The sequence below is a fragment of the Nicotiana tabacum genome, chromosome 22 (genome assembly GCF_000715075.1).
Source record: "Nicotiana tabacum cultivar K326 chromosome 22, ASM71507v2, whole genome shotgun sequence".
NCBI classification, from domain to species: domain Eukaryota; kingdom Viridiplantae; phylum Streptophyta; class Magnoliopsida; order Solanales; family Solanaceae; genus Nicotiana; species Nicotiana tabacum.
In genome coordinates this window covers 114,434,323-114,462,312 of record NC_134101.1, presented here as the reverse complement: position 1 = coordinate 114,462,312, position 27,990 = coordinate 114,434,323, and the positions used below count along the sequence as shown (strand labels likewise).

Sequence of the window (27,990 nt, the reverse complement as noted above, 5' to 3'; positions counted from 1 at the left end):
TGATGTAGGCAGCCTACCCTGATGCAAGCATGAGTGCTTGATTCCATGGCTCGAACACGTGACCTATAGATCACATGGAGACAACTTGACCGTTGCTCCAAGGATCCCCTTCCTGTATTAGGACTAATATAGACATTAATATATGGTGTAAAAATGTTCTACAACATACAAGTTAAACTCATATCTGAACCTAAATTTACATGGAAGTGAGCTAGTTTTGGGTTTTTTTCACTGAGATTGTAGTCTTCATGTTCAAGCAGACATTAACAAATTCATTCTTCTTCTATATTTTTCTCCTTTTATTTTCCTTCTCTTCTTCTTTTCTCTGCATATCATATTGAACTACTAGTTTGTTATCTATTTTGCCAAAAATTTATTCCTTTCCCTCCATTTCTGTTTCATAGAATCTTTCCTCTAGAACTATTCAACAGCTTCTTCATCAAATCATTCTTTTCTTGTACAATGCACTTTGATACTACACACTAAAAAAAAAACAAAGTTGTTTACTTCCTTCCTTTAGCTTACTACTGTCTTTGTTAAATATTAGAATCTGGTTACTTGAGAGTTGAGTTTAAGATATCTTGAAAGGAGTTATTTCCTAGTTGCAAAAAAACAAGAACAAAAAGGGTAGAATGAAGCTCATAATAGAAGTAATAGATGCTCATGATCTTATGCCCAAAGATGGTGAAGGATCAGTCAGTCCATTTGTAGAAGTTGATTTTGAAAACCAACTTAGCAAAACCAGAACAGTCCCTAAGAATCTCAACCCCATTTGGAACCATAAACTCCTCTTCAATCTTGATGATATAAGAAATTACCAATACAAATACATTGAAGTTTCAGTGTATCATGAGAGAAGGCCTATACCAGGGAGAAACTTTCTTGGAAGGGTGAGAATTCCTTGCTCAAATATAGTCAAGAAAGGAGAAGAGGTTTATCAAAGATTCCAACTTGAAAAGAAATGGTTTTCCTCATTTGTTAAAGGAGAAATTGGCCTCAAAATATATATTTCATCAGAATCTGATCCAAATTCACATCCTCAAAAATCTTCTAGTCCTTCAAATATTCCTTCCACAGAAAATCAAGAACATTTAGATAATCCACCAGCTTCTCTTCTACCCTCTGAAGTTGCTAGTCTTGATACTCCTAAAGCTAGTAGTAGTCCAAAACTAGAAAATGAAAACACTGACATTTCTTCTAGCTTTGCTTCAGTAGAAAAACCTGGTCATCTTACTCAAAGTGAGCAGGGAAAAGAATCCTTTAAGCATATTGAGGAAAGATCTCAGTTTATTTTCAAGCATCAAGCTATGCAGCAGCCAGTCATACAAATAAGGAAGAGACCAGGTGTCCAACCGACAACGCAGCATCAAGTAGACCATCACCCCCGAGCTATTTATAACCACCCAAGTGTCCAACCAACAATGCAGCATCAAGTAGACCATCCGCCAGCTATTCATCGCCACCCAAGTGTCCACCCAACAATGCAGCGTCAAGTAGACCACTCGCCAGCTATTCGTAGCCACCCAAGTGTCCAACCGACAATGCAGCATCAAGTAGACCACCCTGAGGATGAGTATGAGCTGAAGGACACAAATCCTCAGCTCGGTGAGCAGTGGCCACGTGGCGGAGGATATGGAGGAGGAAGAGGATGGATGAATAATGATAGATATGCAAGCACATATGACCTTGTGGAGCAGATGTTTTATCTATATGTTCGAGTTGTCAAGTCGAAAGATCTTCAACAGAGTGTCCTCACGGGTAGTTGTGATCCATATGTGGAAGTGAAGCTGGGAAATTACAAAGGAAGGACAAAGGATTTTGAGAAGAAAATGAATCCTGAGTGGAACCAGGTATTTGCTTTCTCTAAAGATCGAATTCAGTCTTCAGTTGTTGAAGTTTTTGTGAAGGATAAAGATATGATGGGAAGAGATGATTATCTTGGAAGGGTGGTTTTTGACTTGAATGAGGTCCCAACAAGAGTTCCTCCTGATAGTCCCCTGGCTCCTCAATGGTACAGACTGGAGGATCGCCGAGGAGAAGGGAAAGTAAGAGGGGAGATCATGCTTGCTATTTGGATGGGAACACAAGCAGATGAAGCATTCTCAGATGCCTGGCATGCAGATGCTGCCTTTGTTCATGGAGAGGGGGTTATGAGCGTAAGGTCCAAAGTTTATGTCTCTCCAAAACTTTGGTACCTGAGAGTAAATGTTATTGAAGCTCAGGACATCATCCCGAATGACCAGAGCCGCCTCCCTGAAGTTTTTGTGAAAGCCCAGGTGGGAAATCAGGTGCTCAAGACCGATATATGCCCTGCTCGAACAGCAAATCCAATGTGGAATGAAGATTTGGTTTTTGTAGCCGCTGAGCCTTTTGAGGAGCAGCTAGTACTCAGCATTGAGGACCGTGTTCACCCTATGAAAGATGAGGTTCTTGGGAGGATAAGTTTCCCACTCAACACATTCGAGAAGAGGCTTGACCATCGGCCTGTCCATTCTCGCTGGTTCAACCTTGACAAGTTTGGTTTTGGTTCCTTGGAGGTTGACAGGAGGAATGAACTCAAGTTTTCAAGCAGAGTTCACCTCAGAGTATGCCTTGAAGGTGGATATCATGTGCTGGATGAATCAGCCATGTATATAAGCGATCAAAGGCCAACAGCCCGACAGCTATGGAAGCCACCTGTGGGAATACTGGAAATTGGAATATTAGGTGCAGAAGGGCTTCTTCCGATGAAGATGAAGGATGGCAGAGGAAGCACAGATGCCTATTGTGTGGCTAAATATGGTCAGAAATGGGTAAGGACAAGAACCATTCTTGACACTTTCAGCCCCAAATGGAATGAGCAATACACTTGGGAAGTTTATGATCCTTGCACAGTTATCACATTGGGAGTCTTTGATAACTGCCACTTGGGAGTTGAGAAGCCAGGAACTGGAGCAACACGAGACTCGCGAATTGGAAAGGTACGTATAAGATTATCAACGTTGGAATCTCATCGAATATACACTCATTCGTATCCCCTTCTTGTTCTGCACCCATCAGGGGTTAAGAAAATGGGGGAACTCCAACTGGCAGTAAGATTCACAAGCCTCTCTTTAGCCAACATGATACATACCTATGGCCACCCTTTGCTTCCCAAAATGCATTACCTTCATCCTTTCACTGTCAACCAAGTAGATAACTTGAGATACCAAGCCATGAACATTGTTGCTATTAGGCTTGCTAGAGCTGAACCACCACTCAGGAAAGAAGTTGTAGAGTATATGTTAGATGTGGATTCTCACATGTGGAGTATGAGAAGAAGTAAGGCTAATTTCTTTAGGATCATGTCACTCCTTTCGGGCGTAATCTCCATTAATCGATGGTTTGGTGATGTTTGTCACTGGAAAAATCCAGTCACCTCAGTCTTGGTTCACATCCTCTTCCTTATACTGATCTGGTATCCAGAGTTGATTCTTCCAACTCTGTTTCTCTACATGTTCCTCATTGGACTATGGAACTATCGCTTCCGGCCAAGGCACCCTCCTCACATGGACACTAAGCTTTCATGGGCAGAAACAGTGCACCCTGATGAGCTTGATGAAGAATTCGACACGTTTCCAACATCTAGGCCCCAGGACATTGCTCGAATGAGGTATGATAGGCTGAGAAGTGTGGCCGGGAGGGTTCAGACCGTGGTCGGGGACATAGCAACACAAGGAGAGAGGCTGCAGGGGGTGCTAAGCTGGAGAGATCCAAGAGCAACCAGTTTGTTTATCATGTTCAGTCTTTTTGCAGCAGTTATGCTTTATGCGACTCCCTTTAGAGTGGTGGCTTTAGTTGCTGGATTATATATGCTAAGGCATCCCAGGTTCAGAAGCAGGATGCCCTCTGTTCCTGGCAATTTCTTCAAGAGATTACCAGCTAGAACAGATAGCATGCTATAAGCTCAAAATTCCAGCTTTTCATTTCTTTTCTTTTCTTTTTCCGTCTGTATTTCCAAATAATAATTTCATGTGTACTCTTTTGTATAACTTGTAGTCTTATGTAAACTTCCAAGCAAATAGATGACTTTATCCTAGATTAAGCTTTCGGTCACTATAATCGGTGAGAAGACAAACTACACTATCTTGGATCCATTGTCGATTTTGCTTTTAAATGGAAAAGAATATACGCCCCGAAAAAAGATTAAAACATGCTTCACCATACATGTAAATAAAGAATCGACAATTAAAAGTACACTAAGATTAAAAACATATAAAAAACTATTGGCTCCAACAGAGCCTAAACAATGGTATCTTCTTATACATAAGAGTCACTACAATGTACAAAAAGCTATATCTAACAAAGTATAAAGCACATAACTCTATATTTTGCTCTACACTTCACAAGGGCATCTTCATGATGCCAGGAAGGTCATTGCACCTCTTGAGCCAGACCGAAAACTTGTACAACTCGGGATTCTTACTAATGAGATTCTCCATATTTTGCTCCCTCCAGCACTGTAGAGATGACAAGAAGCATGTGTTATTTGCAGCACACTTTCTATCTCGATGGCCTACTAGGAAGCTGGCCTTTCTATGTCTAAAACACATCACCATCGCCAGAATCGAGTCATCTGATGCTGCAACCCTTTGTTGGACATTTGCGCATTGAGAGTACAATTACAGGTAAAATGAGCATCAAGCTCCTGCTTCCTTCTATCAGCAGCCTGAAACGCGTATCAAGCTCCAGCCCCATTGCTTAGTTTGAGGGTCATCTTGATGTTCATGGCTGCCAGTTCAGCCGCTAGATATTTGAACACATAAGGCATTGCAACAGTCTCCATTCCTTTACTTGTCCGGCAAGCAAGACAAGTTACCTTTTTGGGCTCTCTAGCAGGTGGCAGACCACTAATTTTCCGCACTTCTTCTTGCATTTTTTGTTTTGGCGGCTGGATTAGTGATGCTGTTAGGATACTTCCACATTCAGAACACACGTCTGCAATGTGATGGTCTGAGCTGGTATGGAGTCTATCATGCAGCAAATATGCTGCTCCATGAGCAAGGAGTGAGTCTCGTTCCATTTCTCCAAAGCGGATACCTCCACCACGCTTTCTCCCCTTGATGGGCTGCCGAGTGACCTGGTCTACTGTTCCAGTAGAACGGACCTGTAAAAAGAATGACCCAATTTCAGTATCCAACTATAACATGAACAGATCACCTCAGAATAAGGATATATAAAGTAAGAATACTTGAAAGTCTTAATTTATTCAACTGCACCTGTGCTTTTTTGTGTGAGCGGGGTGGGGTGGGGTGGGGGGGAGGTTAAATGGTTTAAAAAAGAGAAGCCTTCCGCTGGCTAAACTTTTATTTTACACCTAGTCAAAGTTATATCCCACTTTAAGTCGAAGAAAAAAGAACAGCAGTAAAAGAGACCCAATATAGCATCAAATCTGTCAACCCCGCAGTGCATAAGATACATTTAATAATATAGTAATGAAAGACTCAAACAGGAAAAGGAAAAGCATGTAGAGGAAGCATTTGGGGATCTTGGTATCATTTGTAAGTCAATATTGAGCAAAAAACAAGGGGTTCTTTTCTGGTTTTCAGTTTCCAACTTCCAAACTTACAGTTCACATCAGACTTGAGCACAAGAGGTGGTTATGTAAGCAGTTATTCTCCCCTTGATGAAAACATGAATCAACGTAAAAGAGTCAACAAGGGCAGGATGAATAATCAGGATTTTATTCTAATATCAGCATGATACGAACCTGAAATTTATCAGAAACCATGTGCCGTAGCCGCTGATAATAAACAGGCCCAATAAATATTTCACAAGTCAGCTCTGTCCCATATACTCCACTATATAGTACCTCTACACCATGGTAATTGAAGCCAGAAGCTGTTAACATGGAACCAAGTTCATCCACCAGTGAACTGGATTCTGATTCTGCATCCTTCATCGTGTTAGAAAATGGCGTTGCATCGACAAACTTTCCATGTAAAGCACCTCCCTGTTTGGAGATAGCATAGAAAATAGAGTCTTCAGCATGTACGATCATCCATGTCAAGCTAAAGGAACAATTTTATTCCATAAACAAGAGATGTCTTCAGCACATGCAATCATGTAGCCAGCTACTTCACTCTGAAGACTGACAGAAGAGAAAACAGACGTACCTTAGCAGCAATTGACTCCAATAGCATAGCAATCGTCATCCTTGAAGGGAATGCATGAGGATTAATAATAAGATCTGGCCTCATTCCTGTAACTCCTGAGAATGGCATATCAATATCAGGCCATAATTGAGAGCAAACACCCTTTTGCCCATGTCGGCTGCTAAATTTATCACCAATTACAGGATTCCTGGAGCGCCTAAAACGTATGTTTGCCTGCCCAGAAAGAAACGATTGTCGTAAGTTGATCAATTTGAAGCTTTTTAAAGTCATGACACCAGAGTAAAAATTTTAGCTAACAGAGAGAAATGTGTACATCATGAACTAACAAGGTTTTTATTATAACAAATAAATAAATAAAAAGAAAAAAGAAAAAAGCTGCCAAGTAACAACAGTTGCAAAATTTGATAAGCGCAATAAAACATTCAACCACAGCATCAAAGGGAACATCCCACACTTTAGACAACAAAAAGTAAATAGTACCACAAACCCCCTGAAGAACATGAAATTTTGAACTTCCAAGGCAGACATGAATCACCAAGAGAATATCAACTTACCTTGATACAATGAAATAAAAAGAGATATTGACAAGGCAATAAGATGAAGAAGTTATAGCAAACAACAGGGACTTCATAAACTTGTTATCTATGTTAGATCTATGCTAAATACAAATTAAGGAAAAGTAGTGAGTTCATGAGTATGGACAGTTGGTGGCTAGAGATTATGGTTTTCTTCTTTTCCCTTGTCAAGGGAGGGTGGACCACTACGACCAGCATAGTTACATCAGAAACCAAGAAACATTTGAAGTTATCCATTGCTCAACAAGTTCAATCACAGAGACAGTGTCATTGACTCAGGTTTTCCCTGTAGGTTCCCGTTTGCCTTCAGTAGAACTTGGCATAAAATGCAAATCTAGTCAAGATTAGGTGATTCTCCTAGTTCTCGTAATTGATATGCTGCTGACATCTCCAGTAAAATATTGCATAAACAGATTGAAAAAGCATAAATTTGAGGGGTGGGGGAACAATATTAAGTTATGTACCATTGTTAGTTCAATAATCTCAGAAGCAGGGAAAAGCTTGAAGCCAATGGGACACCTCAAAGTCAAAAGTTAGGTTCGCAATTAATCTGGGGGAATTTAAACCCTGAGGTTATCACAGATAGTAGTTGGGAGAACAGCTTAAACCCTGAGGTCATTCTCCTCAGCTAAGTTGTTTGCCAACAACCAACAGGATGTTGTTCGGCCATCCATTTGTTCCCGGTTAACAACTACCAAATCAATTCTCAAGCATAGGGAGTAACAACTTGCATGTTGAATCAACACCACCACCTTACAGCAAAGGGACTATGAAAAACAATTTAAGTACCGTTCCCATGATCCCCCTAACTTTTCTTCTTCCCCTCCCCTAACCAGATACAAGTCTATATAATACATAATTTGAAGATACGGAATTTAACCCCAAAGATTAAACCCATTAAGTTAATGAAAACCATAATTTCATCATTTCCACCTAAGGAAAGCAAGGGGCGTGAGGGAAAGAGGTGTTGATAAACTAGAAGAGCAGAACCCAATAGGATGCAGGGAAGGGTCTTGAGAAGATGGATAACTAACCATCTGAGGAAGAGTCTGAATCAGACAAGAGGAAGCAATTTGATTCAGAATCTGAGTGCCCTATAAATGCTAACATTATGGGACTATAGCACTTGCTGGCTGCTGATGATATGTTGCAGAGGTGGCAGAGGATGCTATATATACCTCTTGGGTTCCAGAATAACTCTTGGAACAAAGATAAGACAGCAATTTAAATCGTTGGAGATTCTTTTTTGATAACCAAGAAATCTCTGAGGGCCAGTAAGGCACGACTTGAAACTCAGTTGATAACGGGCCCTTCCCTTTGCCCTTCTCCATTTAAACACCAGGCTTTTTTCTGTGGCAGGGTTCGAACTTGTGATGTTTGCCTAACCAAATAGTTGAAGGAGAAAATCATATGGACCGGAAGAAGCAATTCAGATCAACATAGGATCTAAAGAGGTCCCAGGCCAGGTAAGCTATGATAGCGAACAAAAACATAAGGAAAACATACAAAAGTTCTTCACTTACCCATCAAAAAAAGAAATACAAACGTTCTTCACTTTTTAAGCATATCAGAAGCATTATAAGACTATGATAGGACTACTTCAGGATCAGGTTCTCAGTATACTTCACTAAATTTGGGTAGCATCCACCTTGGAGGCTCCATCAACTAAATTATTCACTTACAGATTTCATCTCTCCACTCCTTTTTTCAAAAGATTTTAGGTAAATGTTCTACCTGCCAAACCCAAATATATGGGGCTAAGGCATAGTTGTTCTACCTGCCAAAATCTTTACCCAATATCAAAAAATCCTTGTTTTGCCTCTTCAAAGTTTATTAGATCAACCATTAGACACTGGATTACAGGAAACACAGCAATTTAAAGAACTTTAAAACAATAAGGGGATTACTCATAAACGCAAGCTTTATGATATTCCATTTGATGGGACCAGGGAACGTTGACTGAATCCCAGGCAGAAACGCATGTTTTAAGAAACTCCACTGTGAACGAAAGATGTATTTAAGCCAACAGCATAAGGGTTTGCTTCGTAACTCTAAGATAATTACGAGATCTAAGCAGATCTTACTTTGCAACCTAGTTTGAAGTTTAAATTGACCTAGTTGAATCCAGTTCATCTTCGTTCCCTGATTGGTAAAAGTGGCTATTATTCAGGATTTCTTTCATTGCCAAACTTATGGATCTGATCATATCTTTAAATTAATTTGCATGCCAAATATTTCATAAACATCAAAGGTGCTAAAGTAATGTAACATATGGTTATATGCACATTAAGTAATAAAATATCGTGTATGTATGAATATGATGGAGTACATCCATTAGGAGCAAACTAAATTTGGAGTGCATTTTACTCCATCTCTAGTTTAAAGCTCCTTCGAATCAAACTTGCTCCCACTAAACAGGATTCCGGAAGAGAGGGACATATCCGTAGAAACACTGGGCTTAGAGAAACATATAAATGACAAGCACAACTTTCCTAGAACTGTACGGCCAACAAAGCACCCAAGAAACAGAACTTTTCTTGTCTGAAAAGCAGCTTGGGGAGATATTTTGATTGCTGAAAATTTAATACTAGGGAAATGGATACATATTAGTTTCTTCCATAAAGAGACTGAAAGGATGTAATTCAACACTTCAACCACTAAAGTAACCTATAAACTATGACAGTTGATGCTGAATCTCTTTGGTTTAAGCCCGGCCGTGCCTAGAACTCTGGGATATTACTCCACAAGCTATTAGGTGAACTACAAGGAGAGAAAGGAACTCGAAAGCTTTTGAAGGTAAAGAAAAGTCCATCAGAAAGTTCTAAAGGATTTTTTTTTTTGCAATAAAGTATAATCTAAAGGACTTTGTCTAGCACACATGTTTTGCTGCTTGTATAGATGATGGAATGGAGTTCTGCAAAAGGAAGCTCTTCCCTTTACAGTTTGAGTATACCTTTTAATAGGGGCACCTTTCAGTTTGAGTATACCTCTAGTGTAACAGGGGCACCTTTCAGTTTGAGTATACCTCTAGTGTAATAGGGGCTTCTAGCAATAAAATAGCCTTACCAAAATGGATAGCTTAAAGCTGCAATCACACGACTATGATAATAAAGCATCAGATAGAAAACGTTCAGTGGCCGATGTATATATCGGAACTAGAAAGCAAAAGATAAAAGAATTATACCAGCTAATATATTCTAACAAACCTTTCATTTTATGAAGATGGAAAAAGTAGAAAATTAAGAGCACAGAAACAATAGCAGAGCGGATCAGAAACCCGGAAAAGTAACAGCACACATATATCTTCTCAAAGTCGAACATATCCTGGAACTACTCACCTTCTGCAGATGCGTTTTATTTTTCACATCGACAGCAACATAATCAACAACAACAGGCTCTGAACCCTTCAATTTCATGTTAGTTGTCTGACTGGTTATTTCGTTGTAAATGGTACAATATGGCTCATGTGGATTAATCCTCTGTAATCAAATTAGTATGTTGGTTCAGACGCAACTTGACCCACAAAAAGAAAATAAAAAATAAAAAAGAACAGACATCCTCTTACCTGCCCCACATATGGAAGACCATCAGAATCAATCAGCTGATGAGATGACTTATCCAAATAGCTTCTTCTAAACACCCTCTGAGCACGATCAGATTTGGCGCTTTGCTCAGTCAAGTCAATTGTTTCTGTCTGCAAATCAGCAGATCACACATTGGTCAATAAAAGACGTCCACATAAAAGATCAGAAAACTTGCCACTCCATCAATGCAGTGCCGAAAGGAAAGTCATAGTTCAGTAGATGAATTTGTATGGGGAACCCCCTTAGTGGCAGATGATACCTGGTATATATGCCCATGACACAAACCACGATCTACAGATGATTTATTTAAGACCATGGCATCCTCCATGTCATATCTGCATAACATGAATATATGCATTTTATGTTTCCACTGATAGAAAAGACAAGGCCCAGTACAGAACTCTTACCCTGAATAAGCCAAAACGGCCACAATTGCATTTGTTCCCAATGGATAGTCATCAACACAGTACTTCTCATAAGCTTTTGTGCGTACAATTGGAGTTTGAGGAGTCTGAAAAGATCCATTTTTCCCCAAAAGAAAATCAGAGGAAAGGGAAAAGATAATATCTCAGAGGCTAGAACATTATCAACATAAGTTCTTAAGAGTTACAGCTGTTTCAAGGAAATGACATCCAGTTCAAGGCACATAATTACTTAGATACTACTACAAAGAAGTCTCACCCTCCCAAAAAAAATATCGAATTGCAAATAATAACCAGGACAAACCTGAAGGTGATATAGCTTTTGATCAGCACGACAGTTTAATGCTTGTGAGGAGAAACCCATTGTTTGTTTACCCATCTGTACAGTAGATGAAGCATGAGATCCTTTAACAATCAAAACAAAAATAAATGAAGCATGAGATATACTGATGTATTGAGCCTCAGCAGTCTACATAACACATCCAGAAATCCTTTAAAATTAACTCAATACCTGACACTGATACATATTACGTGGACTTTGATTATGATCAGACCAAGGTGTAAGATTGCCAACAACACTCAAAATATTAGTTGGATGAATTTCTCGATGTGTGGCAGGGAATACATTTTTCCTTCCTCCATCTCCACCATCCGGGCAGCTTATCTCCATATACACCTGCACATAACAAGTACATGACCTTGCAATGATATATTGGAGGTTCTCATTAACAGTAAAGTTCATTACATTCATGTCTGTTCCAGCAAAAGTGTAGAACTTGGGAGAGGAAAAGCCAGAAATATAGTACCCACCTGTTCAAAGGGTCCAATGAGTTCAAGATCATTGCCCTCTTCAGCAGGCGCAGAGATATTTCTTACAGGACGAACAAACCTAGAAGGAGATGTGAAAAGATATAGACCAGGATATGCTCCACTCATGCTCAACGGGATGTATCCAACCTCCAAATCAACTGGGATCTACTGTCCATTAGGTGCATAATAAGTCACTAAGCAAAAGATCTTTTGCAAAAAGAAGTCGATCAGAAACAAACCGATATCGCTGACACTTTCAATCTTCGCAAGTATGTAACAGCTTCTTCAATTTTATCAGATCGCATACTGCCCACAATACGACCATCCAGTAGGACAGACAGCTCTTCAGGGGGGCCACCTTTCACAAGCTTTGGCGCTGATGGTATCATTCCAATTGTGGTCAACACGCGCAATATGGACTCCCGGATTTTGAAGAAGTCTTTAATATTTCCCTTCGAATCATAGTATGACGTGATGCCTAGTAACAGAATGATTGTATTAAGTGGATAGCAATTTTGCATTGTGTTTTCCAAATAAAATGGAGATATTAATCAAAGGACATTGGACCTCACAATCATACTTGGTTTGAAGTGTAAGCATTTAGTGCTAAAATTGAATATTTGACTGAAAAAGAGCAAAGAAACAATGTTATGTCATACACTATCAGGACTTCACATTCCCTGTTTAATTACTGATGTGAATATGACGCAAGGAGTTCGTGGTACGTGCAGCAAATGATGGGCAATTGGAGCAATGCATGTAGTAGCATAGAAGAGGAAGTTACAGTAACAGAGTAACACTAGGGGACGCAAAATTCCAAATAAGGTTAGTGATATACAGGTTAACTTCACCCCTGAAAGCACCAGTGGTGATTGGGAAGTGGCAATGCCCCTCCTATTCTGGGTTAACAATTAGTTTTCTCCTTGCCATATTGATTCAGCAAGTGGTGAAACAATGGGAGCAGGAGCAAGATTTCATAAAAGAAAAAGGTTAAGTAAAAAAAAAGAGCAAAAACAAGACTATATCCCAAAGTTAGGTTGGTGAACACAATCGACAGCACAAGGAAAGGGAACTTACGGCAAGATGCAGTCATATGATTAAGCAACCCACATGGCTCCCCATCAGGTGTGTGAACAGGACAAAGGAAACCCCAAGATCTGAAAAATAGTGGGAAGTGCCACAAAAGTATGAATGAAAACTTAATAGTGATTTCCCATGAAAATAAAGCAATTGGGCCGCAGACAAAAAAACAACATACTCAGGTAACAACTTCCGCACACTTGTCGTACGAAGGCCAGCAAATGAGGCACCTCGATGAACTGCTCGGAAATGTGAAAGGAAACGGAGGAAATTTAACCTCTCTGCCTGAACTGTCATACCAGCTCTCTAACCAAAAAAAGAACAGCCAAGTGAAGATGCTCATGAGAACATGATGCCAAAGGTGCACTTTCAATAAAATGATCTAACCAAAGTTTAATATTTGAGAAGCCAAAATTGGCTTCCATTGCCTAACTGTGCCATCACCTTCAACAAGAATTATCCCATTCATACAATTTTTTTTAATAACATGAAAAAGCATGAAAAGCACCACTATTGTTTGTCACAAAATACACTTAACTCTAAATGGGAAGAACTTGCTTTTTTGATAAATGGGAAGAACTTGCTTAACTAGGAGGACTAGTAGAAGCGAATGAAAAGGAGTTTAAATTTCTCTTATACGTTCTTTTTTTTTTGGATAGGTATAGTTAATCAGATTACCCCACACAAAGCTGCTGTAGAATCTACTTATTTAATGCAATCACCCACTTTTAACCCCCCCCCCCCCCCCAAAAAAAAAAAAAATTGAACAAAGAGAAACCTACTTGATGTTTCACAAGCACCCGTAACTTGCAAGTTATCCCTTTCTATTCTATCCACCAACCCTCGGGGAAGAAGAGAATTCTATCTGAGACTCCGCTGTCAAAGAAACTTAAATAGCGGCCTATCCAAGCGCTTAAACTTAAAATAGCCAGCAGATAATATATGTATAATCCATATACAGAAGGGGAGCATTGGCGTAACCGGTAAAGTTGTTGCCATGTGACTAGGAGGTCACGGTTCGAGCCGTGGAAATAGCCTCTTGCAGAAATGCAGAGTAAGGTTGGGTACAATTGACTCTTGGGGTCCAACCCTTCCCCGGACCGCATAGCGGGAGCTTAGTGCACCGCACTGCCCTTTGTTTAATAATTCATATATAATGTGTGTAGAACCGTGTATAATCATTATATAATCTATGTATACTAGCTAGAAAAAGTAAACAATGAATTCGACCGACTAATTGTAAAGATCCCCAACGAAAACCACTAAAAATAGACTATCTTTAAAGCCCATGTTCTTTTTGCTCGCTATGGTACCCAATCTACTTGGTGTAGTTTCTCCAACAAGGCACTCTGTGTATTCCTTTTGTCAAGTATTTCAATCCAACACTGCATGTATGTTAGCTTTGTGGCATAACAGAACAGAATCTTCAGATGTAATTCAATTGAATTCTTTCTCCATTTTCTGTTAGTTTTGTTAGGTTTTCCTTCCTGTGAGAACTTTTTACCGATTATTAACTGTTCAATTTCATTTAGTATCCCTATGTGTTCTCTTTTTTCTTTTTTGATTGGTCTACCTTCCTATATGAATCTTATGGTAGTTATCAGATGAAGCAGAGAAAGCTTAAACTCATTTTCCTTTCAGAAGACAAAATGTTTGAGTTCTGCCATATGGAGAATAAGAAAGACAGTTAGGAAGAAGCATCAGTTGCAAATGCAAATGTCTTAATTGTTGGTGCTTCGTATAAAAGCAGCATAAATAAATACCTGCTGCAAGTCAAGACCTGATTGTGTAACCAATCTCCCAGTCTTTAACATGTTCTCAATAGCCAAGCTCATCTGTTTGGGAGCATTTTTTTCAATAGTCTTCTTGACATCTGCCACTGCAATATACATAAAAGCAGATGAAGTCAATCCAATATTCTACCTGAGTTCTAGGAGGAAGCTGATTTAATTATCTTATGCAAGGTACATGAGCATTCTCTGACATGGATGTTTAAGGTTATCTTATTTGTAGGTGAATCATAGGCCTGCATATATTGGTGATCACTTAATGATGAAAAAAACGGAAAAGAGACTGAAAAATGGAGAGAAGAAATATAACTTTGGCCCGGATTTAATTTATTGAAATTGATATAACTGAATGGGAAAAAAAGAGGGAAGTTTGGACTTTCTGGACATTAGTACCTGTGTTGCAACATTAAAATAACCATGATAATGACCAATGTAGGACGGGCAAAAAAGGCATAAATATTCAGACGAAGTCTGGACCGGACCAATTCCAGAACGTTTACAGGGATGTCCCAAATTATTCATCGGTCCATGCAAGTTGCATGCTAAGATCAGGAACAGATTCACGGGTGAAAACTGATGTGAAACTTTGACATTTTTTTTTATAAGATAAATAAATTTCATTAATATTCGGCCACAAAAGCACCTGTATACAAGTAGTATACAGAAAAGAAGAGAAGATGTGAAGCTTTTTAAAAAAATAAACTTTGTACATAACTTACAAATTTCTGCAACATTTTTGTGAAATCACTCATCATAGCCATGCAAATATATCTACAAAGTGATATAAACTAAGATGGATAAAATAGGTAGATGGAACATACAGCTACTTAGCTCAAACTTCTTTTTTTCACCATCAGTTTCTTCTTGAAGTAACCTTTGTAATCTAAGCAGCCAGTCTTGTAGCTTTTCCTGTAAATGTGCTAGAGAATGTCAAGACAAAGTTAAGATTGCAAATACAGCAAAAAGAATTTACCATCAACTAATACAACCAATGCAAAACTGCAAAATCCAAGTAGATAACAGTCATGTCAGGGAAAACAAAAGAACATTCTGATTCAGAAATGGTGTGGATCTGTAAAAGCTTAACACAAGTCAACACATAAAATTGAATATCTCATGTGAGGAAGACATTAAACAAGTTTGATAATATAATTAGAAGATCACTTAATATATTAAGTGCCACTTTTTAAATGCTTCACGAATCATAACACAAAATCAATTAGACTTCATCTCAAACTTGTCAACCATTACATGTCGGTACCAAAACGAATATATTTCAACATATATTGTCAGATTAACATATTTATGATTAAATAACATTATTTTTAGTGCATATGGAAGTTAAAAGAACATAAACTGGTTAATTGCTTAAAGGTTAGTGACTTCAATTATGCAGTAAATTAAAGTTGACTTTTATCTAAAAAATTTAGTTTTACCACACAGCTCCCAAGATGTAATATTTGCCACATCCTCATGTTTTGTAATGAGTAAAAGAGAAATTAATAATGGAATAGAAGCACCAAGAAGGTGGAAGGATAGAAGAAAGAAAAGTAAAAAATCAAAGTACTAGAGTGTGAAAGGATAGAAACTTTCAAGTGGAAACTGAAGGAATCCATGAACCGCGCTAATTCTTTTATCCCCTTCATACCTAAGATACGAGAAGTCTAAACACTAAAATTTAGACCTATGAACAGGAAGCATGGAGCACCCATATTGCATGCTATCCCTCTACTTCGACAACATCAGCACATGAGGCAGTGTGGAAATATATATTCAGAATTCTGTATCTATCTTTTTGATCTTCAAACCAGCCCATGATGTAACGCTATCCCGTAAACAGAGGCATTGACTCATTATGTGCCAAATGGGAATAGAACATTTGCTAGAGCTCTCCTGCTAGTTCACAATGTAATAGAAGATATCTACATTCCCTTAAAGTGTTCTTTTAATCGTTAAAGAGAACTAAGGAAGTGATGTGTAACTGCACACAATGTTATAGAGCTAAACAAAACGTAATACAGTCACAAGAGCAGCCACTTGTCCTTCAAAACATCACACATTTCTATTAAGTGCCTTGTGCAAACAAAAGAAAATATATATCCATAAAATACTGCAACCACAAGCTGTCGCAGATAACTTTAGCACTTGTAGTATGATTAACTCTCAACTTAAAAGACCTACTTAGTATTGGACTTAAATGGGCATGAACATAACACAATTGATGGAGATGATTCACTCCAGCAAACATCAACTAGTATGGGTTTGAGGTATAGTTGATTGCTACTTAATTCATCCTGGATATAAGATTTTTTAGCACAAAGGGAGAATGACAAGACATATTGCTGCGCGGCACTCACTATTTAAGCATTACATTCAATATCACAAGACAATTATTCCTTAAAAGAAATAATTTCAAAGTTTGGACCTTGAGATAAATAGTAATTAAGTGACCCGGCAGCAAAACTTCTTGATTTTGCAGAGAGTCTGGATTGTCCAGGACAGAAGTCTGGTCTATAAGAGAAAAAAGCTTCTGCAACATAAAGCTAAATAAAGCAGGAGTATCAGTATATCAATAGCCAAAACATACAACTGTAGGTGGAAGAGTAACCATAAAATCACAAGACAACTTCCAAAGAAGAAAAATACTAACATAAGTAGATTGAATTTATCATGATTGTTATCCAGATGGACAAATATGTAGTCTCTTAGCACAGCATCAGCAACCTGCCAAGAGAAACAGAGAGGAGTATGTGACGTACGGGTATCAAATCTAGACAAAAAATGTTTGTTCTGACTATTAGAAATAAATCATGTCACGGACAAACAACCAAGATAATACTTACAGTATTGTAACTACAATTTTGCATTCCTGTCATAACGGGTTGGAAATGCTCCCCTGAAAAGTAGAAGATTGATCATATGCAGTCAACAGTCGTGATAAGGTGCAGTTAACCTTGATAGGAAACAGAACAAGTACCAATATGTTGGAGGCACTGTGCTCGGGTGAAAAGAGATAAAGCTTGAACTTCATCCAGAATAATTTTTGCTCTTTCACCGACAAGCTGGGTGCCAACAGCTCCCTTTACTCGGTCATATTCCTCATTGTAGCAACATGTTAAATTGACGTATATTTCGTGATCAGTAGTGTCAACGAGGGCCTGGGGACACATAAATACGGTAAGAAGTCTAGCAAAATAGACAAGGTTAGCGGGATAAAGCCTAGTGGTTTCTAGCAACCCCCCCCCCCCCCAAAACCCAAAAAAAAACAAAAAGAATCCTTTTATCTTCCCAGTAATCAATAAGTTATGGTACCCCAATTATGCACCAATTTGTATAATATTTACAGAACGAAGGTCCAACAAATATACAAATGAGACAAAGAGAACTTCGGTAAAGCCTGAATGTAACTTGTTAAATATGAAAAAGAAATATATTAGGGGTCTAACTGTACATAATGTTTTTCTTTTTGTAACCTTGTGTAAATACTCTCTTATATATATACACAGAGATGTTTAGAGTGGCTGTACGCTTTTTCACCTATCTCTTTTCTCTCTTATTTCACATGGTACCAGAGATAGGGTTGGGGAAACCAAGTCATGCCACTTCCCTCTCTATTGCTTGTGACAGAATCTGCCCCTTTGTCTCCATCCGGACGGTTAACAGATTTTTGTTTTCTCGCTACGGGTGGGCTGATTTTTTCCGTTGTATTTCTGTCACCCGTTTGGTTCGTTGATTCCCTTTCACTCGTTCTAACTGGATCGTTTTTCCCTATTGGTCTTTTGTGACTGGTTCTTCGCGCTGTTCTTCGTTAGTTGGTTCTTCAACAGAGTGGCCTCCTTTCTGCTGGTAACACTGGAAAATTGATTTTTTGTTGGCTATTGTTTGATTGCCGTAATCTGGCTACAGTGATTAATTCTTGGGTTTTGAATAGTCTTCCATACCGCTTTCACTGATTTTTTGTTGGTTATTGCATTCATCTTCAAGACCTCATTGAAACCATCTCAATCTAAAATGTCAGAAAAACAAAGTTTAGTTCCTGGTGCATACGGTGGTTCCCCAATTTTTGGAACTCCAGTGATTTCTACCGTCAAACTTAACGGAAAGAATTTTGCTGACTGGAGGGACGCCGCTAAATTGTGGTTTATGTGTCAAGGGCATTTGCAGCACCTTCCAAAAGATGTGTCAGAAATTGAGGAGTCTAAGAAGGCAACCTGGACCTAAATTGATGCCTATCTTTGTTCCCTTCTATGGCAGGCAATTGATCCTTCGCTGATGAAAGTTTTCCGTCGATACAAGACATGTAAAGGAGTATGGTCTCGCGTCTATGAGATGTATATCCGTGATGTTACGAGGGTTTATGATGTCCTCTCTAACCTCTTTCAGCTTAAATTGATATGCGAACACACTTGGCGCGCTTGCAGACGTTGTTTACTGAATTTGATGAGATTACGCCTTATACCACTGATTTGAAGGCACAACAAGATCAACGTGACAAAATGAAAACGGTTATATGCTTACAAAGTCTAGGGGTGATTATGAATCTGTCTGAGCTCAAATCCTTAGTGGAGAATCAATACCTCCATTGAAGGATGTATTTGCTCGTTTGATTCGAGTGACTAGTAATTTGGTGGTTCTATCAGGGATGATGGTGGAGGAGAAAACTGCCTTTGTGACTGATTCTAATTTATTGGGTACAACATATGACTGGAAGGATAGTCGAGGATTTAAAAGTGGTAAAGGCAAAGAAGGTCGTGTGAATCCTTTAACCTGCAATCATTGCAGAAGTCGTGGTCACACCCAAAATAAGTGTTATTCTTTACATGGGTTTCCTCCTAAAATTGTTAATGTTGCTCAGACACAATTTTCTACCGATTTAGATGGTAATGCAACTATCCAATGTTCCCTCCACTGGACAGTCTTCTATAGTTATTTCAGCTGAGGAATATGCTCATCTGCTACAAAACTAGGCAGAACAGCAGGCATCTCAACCTATTGCTCACCTAGCACAGTCGGATAAGCCGGTGGCTCGTCTTACTAGATCTTCCTCTCTTGGCCCTTGGGTCCTTGACTCAGGCGCATTTGCCAGTATGTCGGGTAACTAGAAATTATTATCTATCTTCATACTCCTTATTCTTTACCTTCAGTTGCTTTAGCTAATCTACTACCTTTGTGAGTGGTCTTTGGACTGCTCAACCCACTGCTTACATACACTTTATATCTTCCCAAATTTCCTTATAGTTTAATATCCATTAGCAAACTAACCAAGGAATTTAACTGTTTTGTGCTTTTTACTTCTGATTCTGTGTTTTTCTTGGATTTGAAGACTGGAGGAATGATTGGAAAGGGGCATAGTCTCAAGGCCTTTACCATCTAGCTATTCCAACACCTTTTGAAGCACCTACTGCCTGCACCGTCATTGCATTCCCGCAACAAATTCATTGTCGTTTTGGTAATCCTTTCTTGGCTAGTTTGAAGCAGATGGTTCCGAGTTTGTCAAATGTTAGCCAACTAGAGTGTCAGTCTTGTCAGCTTGGTAAACACACTAGGGTTCAGTTTCCAAGTAGAGTCAACAAACGAGCTAGTGCTCCTTTTGTTTTAGCTCATTCAGACATTTGGGACCCAGGCCCTGTTGTTTAGTCAAGGTTATCCTTACTTTGTAACATTCATTGAGGATTATTCCAGAATGACATAGGTTTATTTATTGAAGAATCGTTCTGATTTTATATTTTACTTTTGTCCCATTTGCCAATGGAATTCAAAAACAATTTGGTGTCCCTATTTGCAGCGACAATGCTTGAATATATTTCTCAACACCTTTTAAGTTTTTTATGTCTTCCCAAGGCATGTTACACCAATCTTCTTGTGCATGTACTCCTCAACAAAATGGGGCTGCGGAACAGAAGAACTGGCACCTTGTTGAGACTGCACGAACTTTACTCATACATATGATTGTGCCAACTCGTTTCTGGGGTGATGCACTTCTCACTTCAAGTTACCTGGTAAATAGAATGTCTTCTAGTGTTCTTCATGGTCAAATTTTCAATTCTTTTTCCTCTATTGCAATTTACTCACCACCTCCATACACCTTTGGATGTCTTTGTTTTGTTTATCAGTTACTTCCACGTTCGTCCAAGTTATCTCCTCGCCCGATAAAGTGTCTTTCTGGGTTACTCTCCAGCATAAAATGGATACGGTGTTATTCACCAAAACAACATCAGTATTTTACACATGCAGATGTATCCTTTTTTTAATATACTCCATTTTTTTCCGAGTCTTCAGACCATTGTGAGTTGATATCTGACCCATTTCCAGCCCCTTCCCCGTTTATTAGTGCTCCTTCGACTATCTCTTCTAAGGAATCATCTACCACTCCACCAAATAATCCATGGGAATTGATTACTTATCAGCGCAGGCACAAAAGAACTCAGGTGGAGGTTGGCCCAACAGAGGCGTTACGGATACCTTCTAATAAACAATATCTTGACTCTTCCGCTGCTCTAACATCACCTTCATCTTTGGATCCACCATCATTGTCTTTTACAGAACTAGATTTGCCTATTGCACATAGAAAATGTACTCGTTCTACTGGCAACCCTCAATATAGTCATGCCTCTAGCCCTATCTATAAATTTCTTAATTATAACCGTTTATTTGCACCATATATTGAATTTCTTTCTTCTTTGGACTTTGTTTTTGTTCCTAGATCTCTTACAGATGCACTGTCACATCTTGGCTAGCAGGCAACAATGGAGGATGAGATGTCTGCATTGAATGCTAATGAAACTTGGGAGCTTGTTTCCTTACCACCAGGTAAGACAGCAGGGTGTAGTATATACGGTAAAAATGTCCCCCGATGGTCAAATTGATTGTTTGAAGGCTCGTCTTGTCGCTAAGGGGTACACACCGGTTCTAGGTTTGGACTATGGGGATACTTTCTCTCATGTAGCTTAGATTGCGTCTGTTCATCTATTGTTACCCTTGGTTGTTGTTCATCACTGGCCATTTAATCAATTAGATATCAAAAATGCTTTTCTCCCTGGTGACTTGGAAGAAGAGGTTTACATGGAGCAACTGGGTTTGTTGCTCACGGGGAGTGCTTTGGCAAGGTGTGTAAACTCCAAAAATTCTTATATGGTTTGAAGCAATTCCCTCGAGCATGGTTCAGTCACTTTAGCTCGATTGTCCTTGATTTTGGTCTGGTAAGAAGTCATTTGATCATTCAGTATTTTATTGACACTGTGAAGGAAAATGGATTCTCCTGGTGTATATGTTGATGATATTGTTATTACCGGAGATGATGTGATTGGCATTAATCAACTAACGGGCTATTTGCACTCACAGTTTCAAACCAACGACTTTGGGGCCTTGAAGTACTTTCTTGGAATTGAAGTTGCTCAATCTAAATGAGGCATTTACATATCACCGAGAAAGTAGGTACTAGATATCCTAGAGGAAACTGAATTGCTCAACTCTAAGGCAGTAGATACACCAATGGATCCCAACATAAAGTAGACACCAGGAGACGAGAAACCCCTCCAAGATGTTGGAAGATATCGACAATTGGTTGGTAAGCTGAATTATCTTTCAGTTACCAAACTAGATATATCTTTCCCCGTGAGTGTTGTGAATCAATTTCTAGATTTACCAACTGAGACTCATCAAAATGCTATGATTCAGATTGTAAAATATCTTAAGGGAGCTCGTGGCAGGTATTACTACATCAAGATAGAGTCCATACAGAAAAAGTTGGATATACTGATGTTGATTGGGCTAGATCGACATCAGATAGAAGATCCACTACATGTTATTGTGTGTTATTTGGAGGAAATGTGATTTCCTGCAAAAGTAAGAAACAAAATGTTGTTGTTGGGAATGATAATCTAAGGAAGAGCGGTATACCAATTGTTTCAAGATGTTATTTGTGTGGGAATGATGCTGAGACAATCAGCCATCTGTTTCTTCATTGTAGAGTGACCAGCGAGTTCTAGATGGGTAATGCCAGGGAGAACCTCTGATCCTTTATTATGCTGGAACACAAAGATAGACTTTACCACAGACAAAAAAAGATGGAAAATTGTCCCAACAACTATTTGGTGGACAATTTGGAAAGAAAGGAACCTGAGATGCTTTGAAGATATAACCAACTCTCTACAAAAGATTAAGATGAAGTGTATTTTTCTTTTTTGTTTTTGGTGTAAATCAGAATATGTAGAGGATCCTGATTCAATCCTAGATGTTTTGAGTTCCTTGTAAGAAGAACAAGGACTATATTTTTGCTTTTACATATTATAATTGCCTATTTTGGCTTCCAACACAAAGTTTGTGCTGAAGATTTTTTGAATATAGTGGACACTTTACCTTCTCAAAAAAAAATGTTGTTGCTGGGTCAAGTGTTGAAGCAGAGTACAGAGTCATGGCCTTGACCACTTGGGGATTAATGAGGTCGAAACAATTACTTGAGGAGTTAGGAGTACCATAGTCTCGTCCCATGAAGCTTTGTTGTGATAATCAAGCAGCCCCACATATTGCATAAAATCTAATTTTTCATGGGAGAACTAAACACATTGAAGTAGACTGTCATTTTGTTCAAGAGAAGTTGCAGACTCGGGATATTGTGACCGCAATTGTTAGCCCAAACGATCAACTGGCAGACATTTTCATCGAGGCTCTTCGAAGTCCTCAAATGGGTTATATTTGTAACAACAAAATATTTACAGAACGAAGGTCCAACAAATATACAAATGAGACAAAGAGAACTTCAGTAAAGCCTGAAAGTAACTTGTTAAATATGAAAAAGAATATATTAGAGGTCTAACTGTACATAATGTTTTCTTTTTGTTACCTTGTGTAAATACTCTTATATATATATATATATATATATATATATATATATATATACACACACACAGATGAGTAGAGTGGCTACACGCTTTTTCCCCGATCTCTTTTCTCTCTTGTTTCACACAACTAAAGCAGCACAAAGAAATACATCATGGTAGATTTATTTCAAAGTGCTAATACTATTTTTTCTTAATTTACTTTCCTAGATGTCAAAGTTTTCAGGTTTTTACTAATATCATCATCTAGCTTGGTGCTCCAAAATGGTGTTTTACATCAAAACAGGTATACAAGTCCGATAGGATGGTATCCAACCAAGACCAAACCTATTCAGACATACACAATAATCTACTATGAAGTGTGATCCAGGCCCAGAGTTCAAAAGAAAAACTTTTGTCAAATCAATGCAGCAACATCAACTATTCACTTCTACATTTGAATAGTTCTTAAGCGAGCCCCCTAAAGCTACCCCAACAATAATGTAATTGATTTTGTAAGTATCCTTTGCCAGCATTACAGCTTTTGATAGAATGATATAGCTGGTTAATTTTGAAATTTTAAATCTATACTACATTTTAACCAGGTATATTATAAAACATTCTAGAGTCTCAAAGAGGAATCTAACAAGACTAGAGAATACCAATCTACCTTTAATATGATACCAACAGGAAGCAAGTATTCCCTTCCTTGTATCCTGCAAGGAGATAGCAAGAAGAATGCTTTTGAAATTATACATGACGACAGTCCAATCAACTAAGCTCTAGTTCCTCACCAGAATCCAAGTCTTGCACTTCCATTATTTAGATAATACAATTTAACTGAGACTGCAGACTGATCTTCTCTAACGCATCTGAAATCCAAATAGATGGATCAGTATTGTGCCAAATACATGTGAGCCCAACAAATAAAGAAGAACCAAAACAGTATCATATAAATGACGCTAAAAAAATTTGACAATTATTATATCCCAATTTATTCTCTGAGTAAATAAGCCAAAGACGCTTATTAATATGTCCAACTCCTGCAAAGCAGAAAGAACCAAAGTTATACAAAACTCTCTCTCCAGTGAGCCATAAAAGACCAATATGGTCAATCAGGCCATCTCAAATCAGCTTTGTCATTTTCACTGATTTAAAATATTGGTTATTTGTCAAAACTATACAACTACTAGAGGAACTTTTCCTTGGCTCCACAATAAATGTATAACAATAGCTTAGTACTTGCCCTTTGCAAGTATTAATTCTGCAGTCTCAGACCAAAAAGAAGTACTGTAGATGGATTTATAATGTAGTTATCATTGGAACTCTATCAGAAGGACAAAGATTAACCATACAACCAACCCTATCAAAGAATAGGATCAAACAAACCTCTTCCTTCCTGCATCCTTTCCTTCATCCTTCCCGGTTATTTTGATTGATGATTTTAAATAACTAAAAGAAAGGGTTATCTGTTCTCAGATGTCTTACTGGTGTTAGGCATAACACAACGGTCACTTTCTTTTTATACCATTTATGAGCACAAGAATCTCCACTAAATACTTCTAGACATGACGTTTTAGAGAATATCTTTTTTGTTTTTTGCAGAGGCATATTTATTTCTGCAGACATGTAAGCAATGATCTTTAGGAACTGTTACAAGCAAGATAACATCTTATAAACAAGCATCAATGCCATAACCGAACACAATTGCTACATAAACAAGTCATCAGTAAGAGTGTTGAGAAGGAACCTTATAACGACAGCTTTATCGGAATACCCTTCACGCCTATCACGAAATGAATTCCGTACCATACTCATTGGCTGGAGGTTAAAATGTTAAATGAAACCAATGAATCACATGAAAGAAAAAGAAAATTCCAGCAGAATAAAGCATAATGTAGAGAAACCTGTGTAAATGTCATGCAAGTGTCAAAAAAGCTAGATAGGAAGACTCACATAGTTTCGTTTTGGCAAAATTAGAAGGCGAATGACTCTCTCAAGCCCTTTAAGAATGAAATATCTGTGAATACACCCAAAAATTTATATGTCTATGTTACAAAAACATGATAGATTATTTAAAATTCTTCAATTCCCAATGGAAAAGGCAGGACTTCTAAATCTGCGGAGAAAAGGAGCTGGATAGACTGAGGATAAAGTGATTGATAATTAAAATTTGAGCTCTCACCCGCCCATTTCTGATGGCTCTTCCTTGTGAGCAGTTAACTTTTTGGAGTCATCAGCAGCTCTCAGATGACATAGCTTTGACTAAAAGAGGTAAGATGAACAAACTAAAGGTCATGCAGGTGTTAACAATAGTATGTCATTAAAGAGGAAAAAGGAGGCAACACATTTCCTTTTGATGGTTCTACAATTAAGCGCTTAATTTAAACCTCTGCAACAGACAGATGCTGGCGTAAAAACACATGTATACACTGGGACAAATGATCAAAACCACTTTTAAGGTATCCACCGCCAGATTCTTTTCTATAACTATCCCATAATGTCTTTTTTTTTTCTCAACTTGCAACATTTTCAGCTGAAATTAAATGAATATTTAAGTCATCAAACTAGGGATTATAGATTTAAAAAAACCGACCTTTAACATGATAGGGAACTGCCCAAAATTAAATTTCTCTCTGATTACTGCTCCGTCTCCATACTGGAAGCAAATATCCACCAAAAACTTTCCCGTATATGAAAGTTTAGCTTGTCGACACTGTTTCACGAACACAATAGACCGTAGATTAGCTGCAGTCACGGTCACGGATATCCACTAACAAAACTACACATCAACATAAAATCTTACCTCAAAAGGATACAAAGCATCATGCATGGTCTTGGAAGTTCGCTCCTTTTGAGGTGGGAATATTTCAGGTTTCCCAAACCAGAGTAGCCTTAGGTTAAGCAAAACTATTAAATAAACGATTGAACTTAAGATTGACTATAAGAAAAAAAGAAACTAACAAAAGAAGCAAAAACAAGATTCACCTCCCTGTTTTACAAATTAAAAACACAATTAAGCCAAACTCAAATATTTGAATCTTTAACCCATATCGGAAGCACTGTGAAACTGTTTTCAATACATGTTGACTAGTAAATGACTGCAAAGCGTGAACCTTTCCTCAGATTTTATCGGGAAAATTCATATTCACTACCAATTGCACTAAATTTATTTTCCTACTATAAATTGATAGTAGTACTATATAATGCACTTACCTCTTCTCCAATTCTGAAATAAATCTTAAAATTAAAAGGTCTTTTGTTTTTCAAATAAACTGAGGACAGAATATTATAATCCTAACTTCACCGTGATTCAATGCACAACCCCTGGGTCTTCAATTTAACCAGTTGAAAAAGGAAAATAAGATAGTTAAAAAATCCAATCTTTAACACAAGGCATATATTTTCAAGCTGTTCACTATCCTGTTTGACTAAATAAGTAAGACTCGGTCTCTTTTTAGCTCTATTATAGCTAAAAATCCAATCAGAAGAATTCGCAACAAAAGAAAGGAATTTTGAAAAGAAAAAAAGGATATTTCTTAGCTTGAGCTTGGAAAAGGAATCAAGGACTTCAACGGGCTTGATACTGAGCAGCATGGTTTCAAGACCATTATCGACCATATGATCAAAGGACTCAATATGGTGGCTGAACAGCTCTTTCAGTGCTGAGTAATCTTTCTCTTGCAACAAATGCGGCCGTGACATCGCCTTGTTCTTTCCTTCGTTTTGGTCTTCCATCTTCCTGCTGTCTTTCTTGGACGGTATGACTGACAGCTAGGGTTTAGGGTTTAAGAAACTGAAGAAGAAACAACAAGTATTTGTTAAAGGGTGGGACGGCGTTTGGGAAGAAACCTTAGTTAGCGTGTTCATAAAAATCGGAAAATCCAAACCAAACCGAAAACCAAATTAAACCGACCAAAAAAACCAATACTTTCTGGTTTGGTTTGGTTTTGATTTTGAAATTTAAAAATCGAACCAAACCAAATATAAAAGTAGTTATTTTAAATTTATTATTACACCTATATATATGTATACTTTTATATAAAGTTTTAAAATTTTTATAGTAAATGTTAATCGTTCGCACTTTTAGTACAGTTCTTTACCTTTACATTCTAGTTTGATTGGTAGTTTTCTTTTGTTAAGTGTAAGAATCTATTCATGTTAAAAATAATATATTTTTAATTGAGTTCTTAAATTATTCATCACTATTTGATTCAATTATCATCAGTATATATTGGTAAATAATAGATTTCTCAAAAGGCAATTGATTTGATAGTGTTACGTTGAAAATGTGGTCGCCCAAATATGTGTTTGGTAGTATATGTCTTATATTTAAGAAAAAACTGACAAATAACCGAAAAAATCAAAAAACCGACATAAATCGAATCGAGAAAAAACCGACTTAATTGGTTTGGTTTGGTTCTAATATTTGAAAAACCGACTTACTTGGTTTGGTTTCTTTTTAGGGAAAAACTGATCCAAACCGAACCATAAACACCCCTAACCTTACTTAAGAGGCGTCTTTTTTTCTTTTTCTTTTTTTTCTAAAGAGGTTGTAGTAGTTAGCCATAATTGTAATAACTTCAGAAGCATTGTGCAATGAATCAAAAATTATGGAAATTTTCTAAATAAATTGTTATATTTTGTAATTTATCTTTGGTTAAAAATTGTTTTTTCCTCTCAATTTTGTCTCAGAAATCAAATTCTCCGAGCAACTTTAGACAATATACATTTTCTCCTCTTATTTTCTATAAGAATACATATTTTACCCTTTAGATT

The 27,990-nt window shown here is 37.8% G+C and overlaps 2 protein-coding genes across 2 annotated transcripts; one reads left to right on the top strand and one right to left on the bottom strand.

Annotated features, from left to right (window-relative positions):
- The first annotated feature begins 492 nt into the window (after positions 1-492).
- Positions 493-4,055, top strand: LOC107817342 (FT-interacting protein 1-like). The gene has a single exon (XM_016643144.2). It carries the CDS (start codon positions 633-635, stop codon positions 3,921-3,923), a length of 3,291 nt encoding a protein of 1,096 aa, XP_016498630.2. The 5' UTR covers positions 493-632; the 3' UTR covers positions 3,924-4,055.
- Positions 4,056-4,223: 168 nt separating this feature from the next.
- Positions 4,224-27,055, bottom strand: LOC107817344 (DNA-directed RNA polymerase I subunit 2-like). The gene is made up of 27 exons (XM_075243957.1): positions 26,748-27,055; positions 26,018-26,100; positions 25,808-25,927; positions 25,397-25,476; positions 25,168-25,231; positions 24,962-25,032; positions 24,006-24,083; positions 23,882-23,927; positions 17,373-17,553; positions 17,239-17,291; positions 17,046-17,119; positions 16,821-16,938; positions 15,217-15,304; positions 14,369-14,484; positions 12,784-12,911; positions 12,603-12,682; positions 11,765-12,003; positions 11,526-11,690; positions 11,227-11,391; positions 11,020-11,094; positions 10,701-10,804; positions 10,553-10,628; positions 10,275-10,403; positions 10,048-10,188; positions 6,135-6,347; positions 5,729-5,971; positions 4,224-5,125 (listed from the first exon to the last, which is right to left on the bottom strand). Exons 1-27 carry the CDS (start codon positions 26,947-26,949, stop codon positions 4,700-4,702), a joined length of 3,558 nt encoding a protein of 1,185 aa, XP_075100058.1. The 5' UTR covers positions 26,950-27,055; the 3' UTR covers positions 4,224-4,699.
- Positions 27,056-27,990: the final 935 nt, after the last annotated feature.